Source organism: Leucoraja erinacea, chromosome 19, assembly GCF_028641065.1.
Source record: "Leucoraja erinacea ecotype New England chromosome 19, Leri_hhj_1, whole genome shotgun sequence".
Taxonomy (NCBI): domain Eukaryota; kingdom Metazoa; phylum Chordata; class Chondrichthyes; order Rajiformes; family Rajidae; genus Leucoraja; species Leucoraja erinaceus.
In genome coordinates this window covers 32,601,367-32,623,306 of record NC_073395.1, presented here as the reverse complement: position 1 = coordinate 32,623,306, position 21,940 = coordinate 32,601,367, and the positions used below count along the sequence as shown (strand labels likewise).

The 21,940-nt window shown below is 41.8% G+C and overlaps 1 protein-coding gene across 4 annotated transcripts in view; it reads right to left on the bottom strand.

The window, feature by feature from the left end:
• lin7a (lin-7 homolog A (C. elegans)) overlaps positions 1-19,436 on the bottom strand; it is a 68,043-nt gene extending 48,607 nt beyond the window's left edge. The window contains exons 1-2 of one of the 4 annotated variants that reach the window (XM_055650771.1): positions 19,133-19,436; positions 6,899-7,017 (exon numbers count right to left, since the gene is read on the bottom strand). In XM_055650771.1, the coding sequence (XP_055506746.1) occupies positions 6,899-7,017; positions 19,133-19,247 (234 nt within the window). In that variant the 5' untranslated portion in view covers positions 19,248-19,436. The remainder of the gene's footprint in view (positions 1-6,898; positions 7,018-19,132) is intronic. The other 3 variants (XM_055650770.1, XM_055650772.1, XM_055650773.1) reach the window with 3 other exon arrangements.
• Between the last annotated feature and the right edge of the window lie 2,504 nt (positions 19,437-21,940).

Sequence of the window (21,940 nt, the reverse complement as noted above, 5' to 3'; positions counted from 1 at the left end):
GCTAAATGCATTTCGTTGTCTCTGTACTGTACACTGACAATGACAATTAAAATTGAATCTGAATCTGAATCTGAATCTGAAGAAAGCATATTGCACGCTTGCTTTCATAGGTTGGGGCATTGAGTCAGCACATGTCTCCCTTAAGTCAGGAAGTCATGAAGCAACTTTGTAGGACTTTGCTCAGGCTGCATTTTGGAGTATTACATACAGTTCTAGTACAGGAAGGATATGGAAGATTTGGCAAGGATGCAGAGGAGGTTCACCAGAATTATGCCATGTTTAGGCGGTATTAGCTACAGGAAGAGGATGCACAGATTGGATGGTTTTCTCTGGAATGTGGAGATTGAGGGGAGACCTGATAGAAGTATATAAAAATGAGAGACATAGATAGAACAAACAAGTAGACCATTTTTCCTAGATTGAAAAAGTATAAAACTAAAGGGCTTAGCTTTAAGGTGAGAGGTGCAGTTTAAAGGAGATGCTTGGGGCAACTTTTAGTTTTACATAGAGGATTGTGAGCGCCTGGAACATGCTGTCACAGATGGTGGTTGAGGCATTTACAATAGTGGCATTAATGAGACTTTTGATAGGCAAACAGGCAAAAGAGGGAATGGAAGGATATAGGTTTTGTGCAAGTAGATACAGTACGAGATTGTCTTGGCATCATGTTGGGCATAGACATTGTGGGCCAAAGGGCCTCAGATTCAGATTCAGATTCAGATTCAATTTTGTTCTAGCCTGTTCTAGTGCTGTACTGTTCTATGGTTCTATGTTCAATGTAGTTGTTATAAATTCTAACAACATAATTCAATTAATAACTGGTCTTAATGGATAATAGATTCAAGATAAAACCTTGCAAGGGGGAAATGGTTATAATTAACATCTTGAAGAAAATTAAATACAGTTATTTCAGTTTTAAACATCAATAAATAGGATGTAGTTTCAGAAATTGCAATTTCAACTGTCTTCAACCATTTTACTAATGCCTATTACATTAATATCTTGTTATTATCATGTATGAAGGTAAATACAACTTTATTTTTCACAAAGGGCGGCAGAGTGGCATAGCATTACAGCTCCAGGGTGTTGTCTGTATGGAGTTTATACGTTTTCCCGATGACCACGTAGGTTTCCTCCAGGTGCTCCGGTTACTCCCCACATCCCAAAGACATACAGGTTTGTAGGTAATTGGCGTTGGTAAAATTGTAAATTGGCCCTAGTCATACAATCATAGTCTTACAGTGTGGAAACACACACCTCGACCCAACATGTCCCATCTACATTAGTGCCACCCATATACCCATCACCCTTTGTATGAAAAGTTACTCCTCAAGTTCCTATTAAGTCTTTTCCTTCTCACTTTTAGCCTATGTCCTCTGGTTCTTGATTCCCCTACTCTGAACAAGAGACTCTTTGCGTCTACCCAATCTATTCCTCTTATGATTTTGTCCCTGGTGTGCAGGTTAGTGCCCGGGTTGATCGTTCATCAGTGTGGAGTCGGTGGCCTGAGGGGGCCGTCTCTGCACCGTATCTCTAAGTCTAATAACTTGAACTCTTAATTTTTTTTCTTTTTATTTGTAGATTTGTAGAGCAAATGGATTTTACTTAATTAACACCATATTATACCGCTATGGATTATCAGTACATACATACAATTATTGTTTATAGTGCTGCATTTCACACAAAAAAACCTCACATGTACCATTCAATTATCAAAACCGTCATTACAGTATATGCATTTGGCAACAATGGTCTTGAATCATTATGTGAACAGATGTGAATAGCAGAACATCTACCATCAACCTGCAGGAGACTCAAAATTGCACAAAAGCTTAACAATCCTAGGGAGCCTAGCAGCGTTCTATAAATGTCATGATTAATAGCCTGCTGCCCAGTGACAAGATAATCTTTCTCAGAATTAAATTCCGCTTTATAAAGCCAAATTTTCTGAGATTACATCCAGCAATCGTTGTATACAAATCACTGATGAATCTGGAAACCATCTCTTCATTATGCAGACAATCCATTGATCATTTTCACTTATTGATGCCCACGGCACCAAGTAGCTAATCAATATCTTTTTTTTTAAATCACGCAAATTTTATTCTCAATAATTTTATTAACCATACATGAAAATATTTGTACCTCTTGTTACCGCAAAAGTGTTGATTTCAATTATAACAAATGGCTAAAGTGCTGTGTATAAGGAATCATGTATCTTTTATGATATTTTAGTATAATGGTTTTAATCATGAAATTAATGCTTTTAACACAGAGCATGACAATTCCACAACAGTTTTTCCGTGATCACCAATTCCTGCCTGCAGATCTTTTATCCTGAGCATGAGATTCATTAAAAACAGTCATTAATGAAATTGCTTTGCTGCAAATCCCTACTGCCGTTGGAAGTCATAACACAGCCGTATTTAAGGGGAAGCCAGATAAGCATGTGAAGGAGAGCAAAACAGACGGTGATGCTGATAAAAGTCAGATGAAGATTAACACACGGAAAGAAAAGTTAGGCCAAATGTCTACAGACTTGACAAACTTGGCCAATGCACGCCATGGATAAAAACTCTAGAAACATGCAAGTTCAGGGGATGTGCGTTTCAATGTGTTCGAGGAATTTAGAAAACATGTTCGTAACGATTGTGCCCTTAATGATCCCAGAAAGCCAAACAAAATTAGAATCAACAATACATGGAAAGTAGATTCAGAGGAAGTTGTGCAGCCCCAGCAGGACTATCGGATGGTATGTTGTCACCCTGATGCCAGGGTCCAGGAGTGCAGCCGGAAATCATTGTGCACGTTGGCACAAATGGCAAAGGATAAGTGGAGGAAGGAACTGCAGATGCTGGTTTAAACCGAAGATAGACACAAAATGCTGGAGTAATTCAGCGGGACAGGCAGCATTTTTTGGAGAGAAGGAATGGGTGATGTTTCGAATCGAGCCCCGTCTTTAGACTAGTGTGAAGAAGGGTCTTGACCCGAAACGTCACCATTCCTTCTCCCCAGAGATGCTGCCTGTCCCGCTGAATTACTCCAGCATTTTGTGTCTAACTTTGGCAAAGGAAAAGGTTCTGTAGAGTGAATGTAGGGAGTTGGGCACAAAGGACCTCGGAGGTAATATTCTTTAGATTAGCACTGGTGACAATTGCTGGGGAGGGTAGAGGTAGGAGGACAGGACAGATGAATGCACGGCTGAGGAGTAGGTGCGGGGTGCAAAAATTCAGAATTTTGAACCAGTCGGCTCTCCCCTGGGACAGAGGTGACGTAGTAGAGTGATGGCCCTCAGGAGGACCAACATCCTTGCAGGAAGATTTGCTACTGTTACTCATGAGGGTTTAAACCAGAGTGCCAGAGGAATGCAAACCAGAGTAGAATGTCAGAAAATATGAGGACTGATGGGATAGTGGAGGTTAGGACCTGCAAGTCTCGAAGGAAAGGCAGCCAGGAAGATGTAAATGAATATAGAAATAGGTCGGTGGGTTGATTTCAAGACACGGTTCATCAACACATCAATGAGTTCAGTGCATTCTCCGCTCATTTTGAACAGAAAGTCTGTGAATGATGTCAGCTGCACCGACAGCCCCGGGAGGACCTGTAACCATGGTCACCGTCGCATGGATCAATCGACTTTCCCGATAGTGCTAAAGTTAATATAATTTCCTTATCAATCACTGAAGATCTGGTCTCAATGAGGTGCACACTTCCTAAATAAAATTTACATTTTCCACCTTAAGTACTGGAAATCACTGACAATACCCACTCACTACAGTATTTAAAAATAATCTTTACTGAAACCATCATTTATAATCTTGTGAGTGTCAAATCTATGGCTAATGGTACTGTGTTTCAGCTGGTTAAATCACCTACAGTGGCATAGGTGTGGATTATATTTGTAATTGCCTGGGGGAGAATGGGATGTAATGTTAAAATTGTACAAGGCATTGGTGAGGCCAATTCTGGAGTATGGTGTACAATTTTGGTCGCCTAATTATAGGAAGGATGTCAACAAAATAGAGAGAGTACAGAGGAGATTTACTAGAATGTTGCCTGGGTTTCAGCAACTAAGTTACAGAGAAAGGTTGAACAAGTTAGGTCTTTATTCTTTGGAGCGCAAAAGGTTACAGGGGGGGACTTGATAGAGGTCTTTAAAATGATGAGAGGGATAGACAGAGTTGACGTGGATAAGCTTTTCCCACTGAGAGTAGGGAAGATTCAAACAAGAGGACATGACTTGAGAATTAAGGGACAGAAGTTTAGGGGTAATACGAGGGGGAACTTCTTTACTCTCTGTGTGGAATGAGCTTCCAGTGGAAATGATGGAGGCAGGTTCGATTTTATAATTTAAAAATAAATTGGATAGGTATATGGATGGGAAAGGAATGGAGGATTATGGTCTGAGTGCAGGTAGATGGGACTAGGGGAAAATAAGTGTTTGTCACAGACTTGTAGGGCAGAGGTGGCCTGTTTCTGTGCTGCAATTGTTATATGGTTATATGGAGAAACACTTGTACATTTTGGGAACCCCCCTCATCCACCAGCAATGTAAGCTCAGTTATCTGTTCATCCACGCAATTCTGACTTCATGACCATGCAGAGTCAGAGCACATTTTGCACCAATTTATTAAATTATAGCATCTCCACCACCGTCAAAATGTTTTTTTTTTTTTTTTTTTGCATGTGACTGTAAATTGAAAGCTACATCATTGATTTGTAAAACGGCAGATACCTCCATGGGAAAAACATAAAGCAATATTCAACATATCAAGCCAGATACTGGAAATACACAAGAACGTTTCATCAATACAACTTTTATGAATTAATAACATTGCTTACAATTCAATTTATTAACATCAGAAATATAATTTGAAAATTTAGGGTTGGGAACCAGGATGTGGAAACCAAATGGATAGCATTTTCCTAAAGTCTTGCCTGGAAAAAACACCAGGCAAGACCATCACAAATAGCTCATTCTTGCACTGCAAAAATCCACAACATGCTAAGAATGCAGCTGTAACTAAATGCAATATGATTGTCCATGGAAAACAAGGAATTAGGCTAAAGTCTGCAAAAAGAGGAAATTGTAAACTTTGAGAAGACCTTCAATATGTTTCACAAGGCTAATTGTTAAACAGATTATAGCAACAGTTATAGGACTAATACACTGCTGTGATTAAGGTTTTGTTATTGCACAGAAAGTAGAGAGTAGGAATAAGTGGGTCTTTGTCAGGAAGGGGCCAGGGTAGAGATGCTGCCTTCCAGCACCAGAGACCCGGGTTCGATCCTGTCTATGGATGGTTTCTGTACAGAGGTTTACACTCTGCCCGTGACCTGCGTGGGGTTTCACCAGGGCCTCCAGTTTCCTCCTACACTTCAAAGACATTCAGGTTTGTAGGTTAATTGGCTTGGTAAAATTATAAATTGTCCCTAGCTTGTGTAGGATAGTGTTAGTATGTGGGGATTGTTGGTTGGTGTGGGCTCGTTGGGCCGAAGGGCCTATTTTCACGCTGTATCTCTAAAACTAAAACAACTAAAAGACTGCTTTGGTGCTGAGGCATGGCCTGCTTGGGTTTAAAACCAATGTCAATGATTTGATGAGCGATGTGTGTGAAATGTATCCAAGTTTGTTCTTGATAAAAAAAACTGTACAGCAATGCGAGTCATGAAAGAGAATGCAAAGGTACTTTGGTGATATAGGTGGTATAGGTGGTATAGGTGGTATAGGTGGTATAGGTGATATAGGTGATATAGGTGCGATTGGCAAATGGGCAAGGATATTGAAGAATGAATATCACAAGGAAAAATGCAAAATTAACAATTGTTCATTTGAGCTATCACAAGATTGAAAGATGCATAAACATAATTGAAAGGTAATGTGTTAATGCAACAAACATTCTATGAAGGCAAATGTTAAATTGGACTTTATAGTAAGAGGATTTAGTACCAAAATAAACACCTCTATGCTAAATTATATCTTGTGTAAAAATCTGATACCCCTCAACTAAGGAAGACTTACATGAGATAAAGGGAGTTCAAAGGTTTAATTGGGACAAGGGATTGTCACAAAAGGAGATAAAATAGTATCAAGATATTTTAAAATTTCATTTTAAAATTCTTTTATTTGTTTTTAAATCATTGAATGGCCTCGCCCCGCCTTACCTCTCTGAGCTGCTCCACCTATATGCTCCTACCCGGTGCCTCAGGTCAGCGGATCAGCTGCTCCTTGAGGTACCAAGGTCTAAGCGGAAGCTCAGAGGGGATAGAGCCTTTTCTGTTGCTGCCCCGGCACTCTGGAACACCTTGCCGCTGCAGATCAGACAGGCCCCTTCACTGTCCATCTTTAAATCCTCCCTAAAAACTCACTTTTATTCACTGGCTTTCGACACTGGCTGAGACATTGTTCCTGTTTTAGTGCTTTTAATGTCTTTTAATTTTTACTGTTTTTATAGTCCTGTCGTCTTAATGGTTTTAGTAGTTTGTAATAACTTTTTGTTGACTTCCCATGTACAGCACTTTGTGGTAACTGATGTTGTCTAAAAGCGCTTTATAAATAAAGTTATTATTATTATTATATATGATCGATATACGATTGAGGAAAGTCTGAAGAAGGGTCTCGACCCGAAACGTCACCCATTCCTTCACTCATTATCTTACTATGGAGTGGAACAGGAGGCAGGTATATACAGCATGAAAGGGTTGAGCACTCTTCCACAAAACAAAACAGTGGATATTAGACCAACTAATATCCACGATTAGTAGACATTTCCCAGCTGTTCCACCTTCAATCTATTTTGCCCATACATTGCTTCAAAAAATATTTGCTGTAAGAGATTCCTGCCACGAGCTGTAAAACGACTGCTGCTTTACATTGGGCTAACAAAGACTTCCATACCTCCCTGACAGCTGTGCAGAATTCACTCTGCAGCACCCTCTGTAAGGACTGCAACTTGTGGATTGGCACTGCCCCACTTTCCTGGAGTTTCTCCAGCAATTCGATGGCTCGAGCCACATCTGAAAAGAGAAGCGCATGAAGTTGTAACAAAAAGATTTTACTCATTCACGTGAGGAGTACTGAAATTCTTTATTCTGCTTTCCCGACAACTAAGTATCAAGGCTCCTCTGTGCATAAGCACATCAGATGCACAGAGGTCCAGGGAAAAAAAGAATTCACAATTTTCCTCAGATTTCAATGAAATTGAAATGTGTGATGCACACAAGATGGAACTGACTGTCCAATTCCTAAGTGCAAGTTTTCTCACATAGTTATTTTGTCTTGGCTGCCACCTTTATGGTGATTGAAGTGAATGAAGAAATATTCAGCCAGATGTAGCAATGCTTAGTGTGAGCCTGGTGTCACAGGCAGATTGCAAGGCCATACCTTCCATTTTAGTTTTATGTGACAAAGCATAGCTTTCCAATTATCTGGTACAATGTACTGAATCAAATTTTACAGTCTCTCTCAACATTGACCTAAACTCACAAATGCTGAATTATGTATCTGGCAACATAACCAATAAAACAGTGAAATGGGTAGAATTGTAGCATTATTGATAATGCACAACACATTGCCCCACAGAGGAACATTGCTGACCATTCTCACACTTCCACAATCCAATAAATCATTTTTACATGAATGAATCTTGTTAGGGACTTGCATTCTGAATCATGAAGGCTGCGATCTGCGAGTGAATATTTCAAATCATGCTGATTAATGTTTTCAAGTTCATCGAACAATGTCTCAGATTAGTGTCATTTCCAAATATTTCAAGATAAATTATTTCTCTTTAAACTTAATTTTCCATTGAATACTATCATTAAATAAGGCATTGATACCAGAGTTCTTGATGCTCTGGTATACCCGGCTTTTGCAAAACAATAGTTTTTTTGCAGCATAATAGCAGGTTGTCAAAAATTACAATGTTAAATAATGTGTTACAACAAAAATACAGGAGTCAAGAGTCTGAATTCTTGCATTGCTCCTGCTGGTTGTGATGCAAATGTTCCCATTAACAATTCATTTAAAGAAGGCTGTGATTGTCACAGATTATAATGACAGTCCAACTATTTACATATTATTTCACTGACCGAATCAACATTGTTAGCATTTGGTTCTTATGGTGAACATTATATGTCCACAGCCAGTCATGTGCTACACAAGTTGTAGTGTTTTTTCACATTTTGTTATTTGTATTTTGTTAATTCGTTATTGCTTCAGCATCTCTTCTGAATGGTTTTCCAGTGAACATTGGCTCAGGCTTTGCCACTCAGAGGACCGTGAACACAGCAGGCCATTGTGGCAAGGAAGAGATGTCGCAGCAATCATGAGTCACGAGTTATTGGTTGATTTGTAATGAGCCATTATTAGTTTCACTAAAATGGGATTCTCCAGGGATCGTTCAGACTTTTGTGGTGAGATTTTGGAATTGGATGTAAAAAATCCCATGAGAATTTGGCAAGGAAAACCTGAAATTTAGCAAACTGCAAAGTATGACTGCATTTCGTACATTGGCAGAAATACACTTTGTTTTTATTATGGACAGGGCATAACTAAAAGTTGATGGTAATCCTACATCATTTAATAAGCGGAAGGTTGTATAGGTATATGTGAATGATTGCTTTAATGTTTGAGGAGCATTCGATGGCTCTGGGTCGGTACTCGCTGGAGTTTAGAAGGTTAAGGGTAAAATCTCATTGAAACCTACAGAATAATTAAAGGACGAAATAGATGTGGAGAGTATATTTCCAGTTGTGGGAGAGTCGAGAACCAGAGGGCACAGCCTCACATTAAAAGGATTAGAAAGGAGATGAGGAGGAATTTATTTTATTCTGTGGAATTCATTGTCAGAGATGGCAGTGGAGGACAAGTCATTGGGTATTTTTGAACCGGAGATTGATTAGCAAAAGTGTCAAAGGTTAGGGAGAGAAAGCAGGAGAATGGGATTGAGGGGGAAAAGTAGATTAGCCACTATCAAATAGTGGAGCAGATTTGATGGGCCGAATGGCCAAATTCTGCTCCTGTCTTGTGGTCTTATGGCTTCAGGTTGATATTTAGGTACAGCGGTCAGCCAATGAATTGTGAGCCTTTGCAACTTTGTCTTTTTTTCCTAAATTACATTCGAATTTTTAACGCTGTTTTAGTTTAGAGATACAACACGGAAGCAAGCTCTATGGCCCACCGAGTGCGTGCCGACCAGTGATCCCCGCACATTAACACTATTATACACATACAGCACCCGGGACACTTTACACTTTTACCAAATACACAAACCCAAGCCAATTAACCTTCAAACCTGTACGTCTTTGGAGTACGGGAGGAAACTGAAGATCTCGGAAAAAAACCCACGCAGTCACAGGGAGTGCCTACAAACTCCGTACAGACAGCACCCGTAGTCGGAATCGAACCACCGCCTCTAGTGCTGCAAGCGCTGTAAGGCAGCAACTCTACCGCTGTGCCACTGCTGCACCGTTATTCTCGTAACAGCCTTCAACCACCAGACTGGCCAGGAAGCTAATGGAATTGGGGCTCAACACCTCCCTGTGTGCCTGGGCCCTAGACTTTCTCACCGCCAGGCTCCAGGTAGTCAAGATGGGAGGGAATACATCAAAGTCCCTCACCCTGAGCACAGGATCGCCCCAGGGTTGCGTCCTCAGCCCCCTATTGTACTCTCTGTACACACATGACTGTGTGGCTAGGTTCAGCTCCAACTCAATAATTAACTTTGCCGATGACACTGTGGTGGTGGGCCTGATCTCAGACAATAACGAGAAGGCCTACCGGGAGAATGGCTGATCTAGCAGTGCCAGGATAACAGCCTCCTCTTGAACATCAAAAAAAAAAAAGGAGCTGATCATGGACTTTAGGAGGGCACATCATCCGAGGACGTACACTCCATTGAGGATAAATGGGGGTCCTGTGGATAGGGTGAACCGTTTTAAATATCTGGGAGTCCACATCTCCGAGGATATGACATGGGCATCACACGCCTCAGCACTCGTGAGTAAGGCAAGGCAGCGCCTTTACCACCTCAGGCAATTGAGGAAATTCAGTGTCTCCGAGGATCCTCCAGTGCTTCTACGCAGCGGCGGTGGAAAGCATCTTCTCCGGGAACATTACCATCTGGTTTGGGAATTGCTCTGCCAAGAACAAGAAGGCTCTGCAGAGAGTAGTGCGTTCGGCCGAACACACTATGGGAACTTCACTTGCCCCCCTGCAGGAACTATACATCAGGAGGTGCAACTCCAGAGCCAACAATATCATGAGAGACCCCTTCCACCCCTGCAACGGACTGTTCCAGCTGCTACGGTCAGGCAAACGCCTCTGTTGCCATGCGGTGAGAACAGAGAGGTTGAGAAGGAGTTTCTTCCCAGAGGCCATTCGGACTGCAAACGCCAATCTCACCAGGGACTAACTCTACTGAACGTTTTTCCTTCCATCATTTATTATGTAAAGGTATATGTGTGTTATGATTGTGTTTATAGTTTGTTTGGTTGTTTGTCTTTTTGCACAAAAGTCCGCGAGCATTGCCACTTTCATTTCATTGCACATCTCGTATGTGTATGTGACAAATAAACGACTTGACATGATATTTAATAAATGTCAATACAAATTGCATTGCATTAATAATTAACCATTTATTATGAAATCTTATGGGAGAAACAAATTCTAATCAAATTGTCACTTCTGAAGTTCAGCACCCATTATACCCGTTGTTTGGTTCATTAGTTTTAAGCCCAGTGCAGAGGAATAATTAGATGTTAGTACATGTTGACATATCTCTGAAGGTAAAAAAACAAACTGCTGGAGGCACTCAGTGTGTCAAGCAGCATCTGTGGAGGAAAATAGTTTGTTTTGGGTTGAGACCCTTCATCTGGTTTCTGGAAATGGCGACTATCCATTTCCTTCCACAGATGTTGCCTGAACTGCTGAGTTCTTCCAGCAAGCTGTTTTTTGCTCCAGATTCCAGCATCTGCAGTCTCTTGTGTCTCCCTATCTCCAAAGGTAGCAGAACAAGTAAGTAATGCATAAAGGTCACAAAGGATACTTGCGTTCCCTAGCCAATGCAAAGGATACAAAAAGGTGAGGTCATACTGAGAAAGTCTAAATCATTAAACAGGCTGCAATTAAAAAACTGCACATAATTTTGATCATTATATTGTAATTCAATTTAATGATATTTTATTTTCACATGTACCTGGGCGTAGTGAAATGCTTTGTGCTGCATACAACCTGCTAAAATCGTACAGCAGACCGCACCCAGGCAGTACATAAGAGTCACCATGTGTCTGCTGCTGACAAAGTGACAAAAGTTCACCAAACAGTCCTATCATCTGTGTAGGAAGGAACTGCTGATGCTGGTTTAAATTGAAGATGGACACAAAATGCTGCAGTAACTCAGTGGGTCAGACAGCATCTCATGAGAAAAGGAATAGGTGGCATTTCAGGTTGAGACCCATCCTCAGACCATACCTTCTGCCTGCTGCCGCACGTGGCAAGGATGGAGAATGTTAGGAGAGGGGAGAGAGATTTGTTTGGCTGGAGTAATTTTCTTTGGTACCGAGGATGCTGATGGAACATTTAATTAGAATGTATAAAGTCATGAGAGGCTTGGAATGAATGAACAGGAGGCACCTAAATTGCGTAACAGAGAAGACAAAAACTAAGGCATATACACTGAGGGAAATTGGTGGATGATTAAAGGGGGAGGTTTCTTTCATCCAAAGTATGACAGGAATCTGAAACACTGCATGAAAGAATAGGAAGTAAAAACCCACCAGATTTCTTTTAATTGAGTGCTCAATGTGATATAGCCAACAGTGCTGAGAAATGGGATTAATTTTAATAACTTTTTTGAGGCCTAAATGAACACTATGGTCCGAAAGATTTCCTGTTTTGTATATTTCAATTAACCAATAAGTTGTTGTGGTCTCTTGGCTCATGAAAATCAAGTTTTCTTCAGTTGTCAAGATATTTTACCTTCACCGATGACTGCTTAGTATTTAACTTCCATTTGTGTTATTACAGATAATGAAACATAGATTTGCATGCATGAGCATGAATTGTATACATCAAACAATTTGCTGATAAGTAGTCGGATATTTACACTTAACAAGAGCTAGTCAATTATCTCCAACAACTTCTCCATTACATGTAATCAAATTATCTTCATTAAATATGCTTTCATTAGGTTATAGGAAAAGGGGTTCCCAACCGTTTAATAGCAAGGTTACACAAAAAAGCTGGAGAAACTCAGCGGGTGCAGCAGCATCTACGGAGCGAAGGAAATAGGCAACGTTTCGGGCCGAAATCCTTCTTCAGAATGATCGGGGGCGGGGGTGGGTGGGGACAAGAAAGGGAAAAAGGAGGAGGAGCCCGAAGGCTGGGGGATGGGAGGAGACAGCAGGGGGGCTGAGGAAGGGGAGGAGACAGCAAGGACTAACAAAATTGGGAGAATTCGATGTTCATGCCCCCGGGGTGCAGACTCCCCAAACGGAATATGAGGTGCTGTTCCTCCAACGGTGCTTTCGCTGTGGCCATGGAGGGAGACCCATGACAGAGAGGTCGGAGAATTAGGGGGAGTTGAAGTGCTGAGCCACCGGGGAGGTCAGCTTGGTTATTGCGGACCGAGCGGAGGTGTTCGGCGAAACGATCGCCCAACCTCCGCTTGGTTCCCGATATAGATCTGTGACATCTAGAGCATCGGACGCAATAGATGAGGTTGGAAGAGATGCAGGTAAACCTCTGTCGTTAATAGCAATGTTGCCAGGGGTAAATGTCAATGTTATTTCACTTATTAATGTACAACTAATGATGAACAGTATACCACTATACCAGAACCAAACACAGTCAGTCAATGAGAAAAAAGATGTACAAATCCAGAATCAACAAATTAACCCCCTGGGTAGGCGAAATGTACCCCCTGGGCGTAAATGTACCCCAAGTTGGGTACCCTTGTTCTAGAAGGTTACAATTAACTGGGAACTCAACTGGACCTAAACACAACTGAAATGGCACAATTTTTTACTCTCAAAATCTCAACTAAGCACCTGGAGTTTGATGGATTATAGTCACTTGCCTGGGTAAATATGGTACAAAACACCATGCACAGAGATCACAGCGCAGAACAATGAATGGTCCACCCTTCAATTTAAATATTCATGCCTAGCAACAGTACACTTGGTGAATTACATACAATAGAAGGACATTTTTACATTTATTCCACTCATCTGCTTTTGTTGAAAGCCTTGCAAATGTTTCAACTCTCAAATCTCTTTTGAAAGGTGCTTTATAATCTTTTTGTACTTTTACAGACAAGCAACTCTCATTAAACAAATCTCTCTTCCTCTCTATTCAGGTGCTTTAGCCACTAATTTGGGATATGTGCCTTCCGGTTACAATATACACTAGCCTTGCCAATGATGCCCAAATGAAATGGGGGTGGCACAGCGGTAGAGTTGCTGCCTTATAGCGCCAGAGAACCAAGTTCAAATCCTGACTACGGGTGCTGTCTGTACGGGGTTTGTAATTCCCCACATGACGCATGGGTTTTCTCCGGGTGCTTCGGTTTCCTCCCACACTCAAAACACGTGCAGGTTGGTAGGTTAATTGGCTTCGGTAAAAATTGTAAATTGTCCCTGGTGTATTGGATGGTGGTAGTGTACAAGGATCGCTGGTCTGCATTGACTCGGTGAGCCGAAGAACCTGTGTCCACACTGTATCTCTAGATTACCATAAACTAAATCAAATAAATGACATTTAAAAACAACTTAGTACAACCACCCTTGTGTTTTGTCAGCAAACCAAATACATATGCATTGAAGGACTGTTCAATATATAACTAACTGAATTAATCAAACATAGCGTTCAAAATTTCCACTCAGAGTTGGTAGTTGAATTTTTCATGAGCTCGATTCTATAATTGTCTTCATTAGAATTTTTAGTTCATTGTTGAATTTATAAAACAAATACTAGTAGTTTTTTAAGTTATCCACGATTATTGTAGCGTTGTATTCCACATTGGAGTGAGAGTCAGCAGCTGCCCCATCACTTGTTTCTGCCAAACAATCCTGCTGGTCGTATTTGTGCTAAGCACACTTGGCCCAGCTTTTAGTGTCCTGAGGAATTTGTTTGTTGCTACCACTACCACAGTCCAGTGATCACCGCGCACTTACACTACCCTACACACACTAGGGACAATTTTACATTAATACCAAGCCCACAAACCTGTACGTCTTTGGAGTGTGGGAGGAAACCGAAGGTCTCGAAAAAAACCCACGTGGTCAGGGGAAGAACGTACGTATAAACTCATACAGACAATCCCTGTAGTTGGGATCAAACTCGGGTCTCTATCGCTGAGACTGCACCTCTACTGCTGTGCCGCCATGCCGGCCCATCAGTTGTCTTCTACTGAACATATTACTGCAGACTTCTTCAGGATTACTAATCTACAAAGGTGATCTGCAATGTAATTTTCAGTAGTCAGCATGGAACCATTTATTTCTCCCACTTCGACATTGAAGACAAGATCCATAAGAAATATATATTTATCAGCAACAAGCTGTCACAGATACAGCAGGATGTAGATTAGTTACAGATATGGGGTGGAGAAATGACAGATGGAGTTTAATCCGCGTAAGTGTGTGATGTTGCATCCTGAGAGGATCATCCTGTAAGGGAAAATAACACACAATAGCAAGACCCTTAATAGCATTGATGTACAGAAGGATCTTAGGGTCCAAGCCCATAGCTTCTTGATAGTGGCAACACTATCTACTTGATCGAGTGATAAAGGCGGTATATGGTATGCTTGCTTTCATGTGGCGGGATATTGAATATAAGAGGCAGGAAGTCATACTGCAGCTTTATAAAACTTTGGTTAGGTCGCATCTGAAATATTGTGTGCATTTCCCATAGCCCATAAATAAGGATGGAGGCTTTAGAGAGGGTGCAGGAGAGGTTTACCAGAATGCTGCCCAGTATAATGGGTATTAGATACAAGGAGAAGTTGGACAAACTTGGATTGTTGTGGAGGTCAAGGGGAAGTATGCTGGAAGTATATAAAATTATGAGAAACATAGACAAGGTAGATGGTCGGAACCATTTCCCAGGGATGAAATGTCAAGCAACCGGAGTGCATACCTTTAAGGATAGAAGGGGAAAGTTTAAAGGACATGTGCAGGGTGTATTTTTTTTAATCCAGAGATTGATGGAGCATGGAATGTGATGCCAGGGATGGTGGAAGCGAATACAATAGTTACATTTAAGAGAGTTTTAAACAGGCACATGCAAGGAATGGAGGGATATGGATCACATGCATGCTGTAGAGGTTAACTTGCCTTTGCATCATGTTCATTCATCACAGACATTGCGGGCCAAATCTCCTGTTGCTGTGCTGTTCTATGTTTATTTGAAAAGACCATCTGGTTTCTAATTGTTTTATTATTTGTTCATCGAGAGATTGTGCATCACAAGTATTCGATGGACAAGATAAATTTAAGGCACTGCACATCTTAAGTTTAAAGTTAACGCTGTATACTGGAAAAATTATTCGGTGAGATTTTCATTAGTTACTTCACGGAAGTTTAAAAAATATCTGAAATAAAAACAGAAAAGACTGGAAATACTCAAGAGATATGTTGCCAATATTTCCCGTTTTTATTTCCAGCATCTGTGTTTTTTTTGTGGTTTTTGATAACCTAATTATCTGTTTAGTTGAAGGAATAATTATGTGCTCAGGCGATATTGGTCTTTTATTATCGGGAGGGACAGTTGTTGGGCTGGAGCCGCTGGCACTCAAAATTAATTAGTAGCGAAGAAGATAGTTCCTGCAGGTCTGCTCAAATCCGGTCAAAAAAGGTTATGTGGGGCTTTCCTTAAGGAGATTATATATGTAGGATTCTGGGAATGCTTGTAAGTATTCTGATGGGATCGCCCTCTGCTTGTGTATTATTGATGTGTCATACCAGAAATACACCACTCAGAAATCTGAAAGAAATATACAAATCCACTTCATCTCATCATTTGGGATATGCCAGAATAGATCGGGTAGATGCAGAGTCTCTTGCCCAGAGTAGGGGAAATTGAGAACCAGAGGACATAGGTTTAAGGCGAGGGGAGATAGATTTAATAGGAACCTATGAGGGGTAACTTTTTCACAAAAAGGGTGGTGGGTGTATGGAATGAGCTGCCGGACGAGGTAGTTGAGACAGTTACTATCACAACGTTTAAGAAATATTTTGACAGGTACATGGATAGAACAGATTTAGAGGGATATGGACTAAATGCAGGTAGGTGGGACTAGTGTAGATGGGACGTGCTGGTTGGTGTGGACTTTGGGCTGAAGGGCCTGTTTCCACGCTTTATGACTGTTAATGACTGTTCCATGACTGTTAATTGTGATGAAATAGAATATAAACTGCATGCCTTGTATGAAAATATCACTCCCCTCTTGAAAGTATGCATAATTCATTCTTGACCTTTCTTTGTACAATGCAACAGTCATACTCATCTTCTAACACTTTCCTCGCCATGCTTTTAAACTCAGAGTTTGTAACATCTAACAGATGTTAAATACCCAATGTTCCTAATCCGAATTAAAATCCAGTCTTTAGTTTAATTTGAGTTTTAGAGATACAGCATGGAAACAGGCCCATCGATGCACCAATCGCATGCCGACCACTGATGACCCGTTCACACTAGTTCTATGTTATCCCACATTCCCATCCACTAACTACACATTAGGGGCAATTTATAGACGCCAATTCACCTACAAACCTGCACATCTTTGCGATATGGGAGGAAACCGGAGAACCTGTAGGAAACTCACGCGGTCACAAGGAGACCTCCACACAGACTGAGGTCAGGATCACACCCGGGTCTCTGGCGCTGTGAGGCAGCAGCTTTACCAGCTGCATCACTGTGCCAACCTTAAACACAATAAAAACCCAGTCTTTAAACACAAACCCATTAAATATTTATATATTTTTTTCTTTAAAAAGGTGCTTATATTCTGTACTATTAATTTATGAGAATTGTATTTGTCCAGCAAATGTCTGCTTTTTGGAGCCAATGCTGTTCTTAAATTGTAAATAAATGGTATCATTTTAAAGAGGGTGCAATAAAAAATAAACAGTATTTAATACATGTGATGTTAAGGAAACCCGACTCAGTCTGAAGAAGGGGTTCGACTCGAATCATCACCTATTTCTTTTCTCCGGAGATGCTGCCTGACCCGCTGAGTTACTGCAGGTTTTTGTGTCTAGATTCCACAGATGTTCAGAATTAAGTATTTCATCAAGCTGAGAGAAACTGACAGTATGGTCAGTAATGCCAAAAGAACTAGTGGTGACTTGGGGAAAACATACGTTACCTTGGCATCATGATCCAGAATAGACTGCTTGAAAGGTAGATGGAAGCAGATTCTATAATAACTTTCAAAAGGGAAATGAAGAAATGCCCAAAAGCAAAACAATTGCAGGGTTATGGGAAAAGATTTTGGAAGTGTGGTTAATTGGATAGTTCCACCCAAGTCCCTTCAGGCAGGAAGGACCAATGACAACCTCTTGTTCTTGATCATTTAATGGCATGGTACTGTACAGCATTTAAAAGAAGATAGACACAAAGCTGGAGTAACTCAGCGGGTCAGGCAGCATCTCTGGAGAAAAGGGATAGGTGATGTTTCGGGTCGATCCGAAATGTCACCTATTCCATTTCTACACCAGCTTTTTGTGTCTATCTTTGGTTTAAACCAGCATCTGCAGTTCCTTCCTAAACATTTAAAATACATTTGGATAGTTACATGGATAGGAAAGGCTTAGAGGGATATGGACCCAAATGAGGGCAGGTGGAACTAGTGTAGATGGGCATCTTAGTGTAGATCGGCATGGGCAAGTTGGGCCTAAGGGCCTGTTGGCGTGCCGAATGAGTAAATGACATGAGCTTCTGTGACCCACAGCTGGAAGGACATCTAAATCAGTAACTTCAGGCAGCAAACAATTCAAATCGATGTTTTCGACATAAGGAACTGTAGATGCAGTGAGGCTGGTTTACAACAAAAAAAATGCACAAGTGCTGGAGTAACTCAATGGGTCAGGCAGCATCTCTGGAGGACATGGCTAAGTGGCACTTGAGGTTGGGATCATTTTGCAGTGTGATTATCGTGGCAGTAGAGAATGCCAGTCAAGTCATAGAAGCGTAGAAAATAGGTGCAGGAGTGGGCCATTCAGCCCTTCGAACCAGCACCACCATTCAATATGATCATGGCTGATCATCCAAAATCAGTATTTTGTATTTCCAGCCCTTGTCACCCACCTGCAATTAAATCACCCCACCCCCCCACCTGTATCTACCTATCACTCGCCATGCTTTGTCCCACCCCCTCCATCTGTATGAAGAAACGTCGGTTACTCATGTCCTCCAGAGACGCCGCCGGACCCACCGAGTTACTTATTGGGTCTATCTTGAGTTATTCCAACAATTCGTTTTTTTTTTAACATATTAATTTCTTATTGGTTCTAAAGACCGGACTTGTATTTCCTCCTGTTTTCAGAGTACTACTGCTCTCCAGACGGCCCAATCCGGTTCTCCTAAACATAAAGCTATCTCTATATCTTCCTGTAACACAACCAACATCTGCCCCACATAACGGGAGACGTCACCACACAACTTGATTTGGTGCACAAGTGTAATCGGATTCAAGAGAAAGGGCGAATATCACGGGGTGAACTTGCAAGGACATGATCGGGTCTTTCAGTCGCTGCCCGTTGTCTTTCCGTCCCCCGAATAAACAAACCGAGCCCCAGCCGCGGGCTGCTCAGTGTTTCATGAAGACTTTACCGTTCATTTCACCATCTGCTACCGTGGGCAGAATCACCGTGAACTTCCCTTCCTACCGCGCGGGGAGGGAGTGCGAGGGGAACGGCCGTGCAAGGAAATACATTGCAAAATGTAACCTATCGTGGATTCTTAATCCTTCACAGGAAACAGTACCAATGAATTTCCCATCATTGTGTTCCATGAACAGCTGAACAGTACAAAAAAAAACCCCAAGCAAATCTCTCCCCATTCCCTACTAACGCCGTTCAAACACGAGATGATTGTAGGAGCAGGAGGATGCGGGCTCTTGCTTACCTCTCTTAAGTGTAAGCGGTTGCAGTGTTGTCGCCATGTCTGCTGCAGCCGATGAAAGGAGGAGCTCATTCAGCAGCGAGGGTGAGAGAGGCTGGAGTGACGCTGCCCGCAACATCAGCTCGGGAGGGAAGAAAGCAGCAGCAGCAGCAGCAACAACGCGCACTCGGAAATCACCCCGGGTGCATTGCCCGAGTCACTCGGCGTAACTAACTCACTGGCCGAAGGGCTCAAGGAACCGAGCCTCGCCACTCAGGGTCCAACACATCCACTCCAACCACACGTATACTGACTGCCAGCCACGGTTCCTCCCTGAGGAGCTTGTGACCAGGATCTTTGCTTGTGACTGTTAGTAGAATTGACACATTGAAGAGCTGCCATTCCCCCAGCAATTAATTCCTGGGCAGTGAATCTCCCGAGCGTTGTGACTTGTGCAGATTAGATTATTGGAGGTACTTGTCATAAAAACGTAGATGCGGGTTTGAAAGATGGTTGATTGAGGACTGAGGATAGCTGGCACAGAAGAGGAGTTGAAGCCTGGACTAGATCAGCCAGGACTGTACTGAATGGTGGAGCATGCTATTTTTTTTAACCAAAAATAGATTTAATCAATTATTTACAAAAATAATATGTATAGTACAAAACAATACAAACAAACCCATCGCCATAACACAAACAAATATTATTAAATACTGAATATTAAATAACTATTTCACAACCCTTATTAAAGATACATTCCACCCCCCTCGGTGCCCAGCAGTCCTGGAGACACTCCAAGGTGCCCATGGACAGCATATATTCCCACCTTAATGACACCCTGGCACGGACGTAACCCCGGAAAAGGGACAGTCAGCCGGCTGGGGCAGAGCCCTCTTCTCCCTGGCACCGTCCGTGGCTCACACATAGCCAGCTTGGCCAGGCCCAGGAGCAACCCAACCAGGACATCCTCGGTTCTACCCATAGCGGGGCATGCTTGAGGGGCCTACATACCTTCTCCTGCTCCAATATCCTTGTGCAATTCTGGAGAACTTATCATCATCAACGATAGAAAATTAATCTTTTATAACATTTTAATTTCTTGAAGGAAAATGGGATGCTTCCTCAGAATTGTGATTTATACATGTAGCCAATCTGGATTTCACAGTATTGGTGGAAACAAGGAACCGCAAATGCTGGTTAAAAATAAATGTGCAAACTGCTATAGTAGCTCAGCAGGTCAGGCAGCATCTCTGGAGAACATGAATATATGATGTTTCGGGTTGGGACCCTTCTTCAGACTGATCAAGGGTGGGGAAGAAAGCTGGAAGGGAGGAGGGGCATGAAAAGCCTACCAAGTGATGGGTGGATATAGGTTAGGGGGAATTTTGATGAGCAGATGGCTGGATGCCAGAGATGAAAAGACTGAAGGTGTGAGATGATATGCAAATTGTGAAGCTAGTGGAAGGCCTGTAGATTGAAGGGAATAGGAAGGAGAGAAATCGGTGCCCACTTCATCAGGGGCCCACTTGCCATCGGGCAAGCTGACACCCTGGCCAGTCCGCCACTGCATTTAGCATAGAAACAGGCCCTTCAACCCAACTTTCCCATGCTGACCAAGATGCCCCATCTACATTAGTTCCACCTGGCTACATTTGGCCCATAACCCTCTAAACCCTTTCTATCCATGTACAGTATCTGTCCAAATGTATTTTATATGTTGTCGTTTACAAGTACCCATTTCAATAGCTCTCTCTGGCAGCTTGTTCCATATACCCACCACTCTCTGTGTGAAAAGGTTGTCCCTCAGATTCCTATTAATTTTTCCTCTCATCCTAAACCTATGTCCTCTGTTTCTTTCTTGCCCTAATCTGGATAAAATACTCTGTGTATTCATCCAATCTATTCCACTCATGATCTTATACACCTCCACAAGATCAACCCTCGTCCTCTTGTGCTGCAAGGAATAATGCCCTAGCCTTTCCCTAAAACTCAGCCCCTCAAGGCCTGGGAACATCCTCGTAAATCTTCTCTGCACTCTTTCCAGCTTAACAACATCTTTCCTTTAGCATGTTGACCAAAACTGAACTCAGTACTCCAAATTTAGCCTCACCAGCATCGTGTACAGGATACATAGGGAAGTGTTACATCTGTGGTTGTAGGGGAAAGTACCTGGGGAGCGGGTGGTTGGGTGGGACGGGATGAGTGAACATTTGCAGAGGGAGGAGATGGGAAGATGTGAATGGAGGTGGGATCACCACCAGTCACTAACAACTGTATTTGTATTGGTTTATTATTGTTGCATGTACCGAGAGATAGCGAAAAGCTTTTGTTTGCGTGCTAACTGATTAATTTAGATAATGCTCTAATGAATTCAATCAGGCAATACACGTGGAATAGGTAGAGCAAAGAGAAAAAATACCAGAGTGCAGAATATAATTTTCAGGATTGTTCCAGAGAAAAAGTCTAATGTCTGCAATGAGGTAGGTTGGAAGATCGGGACTGCACCTTAACTTATAGGAGAACCATTCAGAAGCCTGATAACAGGGGAAGAAACTGTTCCTGAGGAGGATGCTTATTCAGAAGCTATTGTATTTTTGCAGGTAGTTGCATTAAAGGCATGATTTTGTTTTACTACTATTGAAAGATGCAGAGGGATGTGGTTCACAAATACATTTGTGAAGTTTTGTTTTAAATGTGCTTGGCCAAGTGAGTTTCCAAGAAACTTTACAATTTTCACATTCTTTAAATCTACCACTGGTTTTATGTCATTGCATAACTCCTTGTATGTATGAATTTATCAAACTGCCTTTGATGCAAATAAAACACATAGGA